This window comes from Rhincodon typus, chromosome 44, assembly GCF_021869965.1.
Source record: "Rhincodon typus isolate 14 chromosome 44, sRhiTyp1.1, whole genome shotgun sequence".
Lineage (NCBI taxonomy): Eukaryota > Metazoa > Chordata > Chondrichthyes > Orectolobiformes > Rhincodontidae > Rhincodon > Rhincodon typus.
In genome coordinates, this window is record NC_063375.1 from 1279201 (window position 1) to 1280177 (window position 977).

The 977-nt window shown below is 68.6% G+C and overlaps 1 protein-coding gene across 3 annotated transcripts in view; it reads left to right on the forward strand.

The window, feature by feature from the left end:
- Positions 1 to 977, forward strand: part of slc6a8 (solute carrier family 6 member 8) — a 15724-nt gene that overhangs the window by 6085 nt on the left and 8662 nt on the right. For all 3 annotated transcript variants that reach the window (XM_048619868.1, XM_048619869.1, XM_048619870.1), the window contains exon 5: positions 516 to 619. In XM_048619868.1, the coding sequence (XP_048475825.1) occupies positions 516 to 619 (104 nt within the window). The remainder of the gene's footprint in view (positions 1 to 515; positions 620 to 977) is intronic.

Genomic DNA, 977 nt, shown 5'->3' on the forward strand with positions numbered 1-977 from the left:
GCTCCCTTGGCGCTGACCCTCCGACAGCGCCCGCTCCCTCGGCGCTGACCCTCCGACAGCGCCCGCTCCCTCGGCGCTGACCCTCCGACAGCCCCCGCTCCCCTCGGCGCCGACCCTCCAACGGCGCAACCCACCCCTTCCCAGGATTCTTCCCGAGTGCTGAGCCACGCCTTGTGCGGCCGCCCTCCATCCACCTCGGTGGAGGGCGCGGTGTTGTGTTTGGGCTCGGTGCGGGGTGGCGGGTGGGAGGGGGGAGGAACCGGGACCCCTCGGCCAGAGCCTAACCTGTCTCCCGGCCATCCCTGCCCCTTGCGAGGCAGCGCCCAGCAGGAAGCAGCAAGCCTGTGATTCCCGCCCCAGGCGAATAGCCGGACACCGCCTTTCCGCAGCGTGGGGGGGGGCGGTCCTTGAGGGGGGGGGGGGGGGGAGGGAAGGGAAGGGATGCCGCCGCGGAGCCGTGGGGAGCTGTTTGACCGAATTAGCCTCATGCCAACTCTGTGTGGTACACCCGCCAGGTCTGGATTGACGCTGGAACACAAATATTCTTCTCTTATGCCATCGGCCTCGGTGCCCTCACCGCGCTCGGCAGCTACAACCACTTCAAGAACGACTGCTACAAGTAAGCGGGTGGGGGGCACAGGCGGGCGGAGGGACGGGAGGTCGAGGGGTGGGTGGGTGGGTGGGTTGTGGGGGCAGGGGGCCGGCGCGTTCTGGGAGGCGCAGCTCGGTGGCGGGTTGGCAGAGGGCAGGGGACGTGGGCAAGGGGCGTGCGGACTTTGCGAGCCGTCCAAGGAGCTCCCTTGGCGCCTGCTATTCGCACGGGCGGGGCGTCGCGGGGGTGCACGTGTCTCCCGGCGTCGCGGCCCCCTGTTTGGTTGGACAGTCGAGGGAGGGGAGTGCTATTCGGTCCCCAGTTGATTTATTAATTCTAACCCCGTGCTGTCCCTGTCCCTGTCCCTGGGAGTGTTTGATGGGGG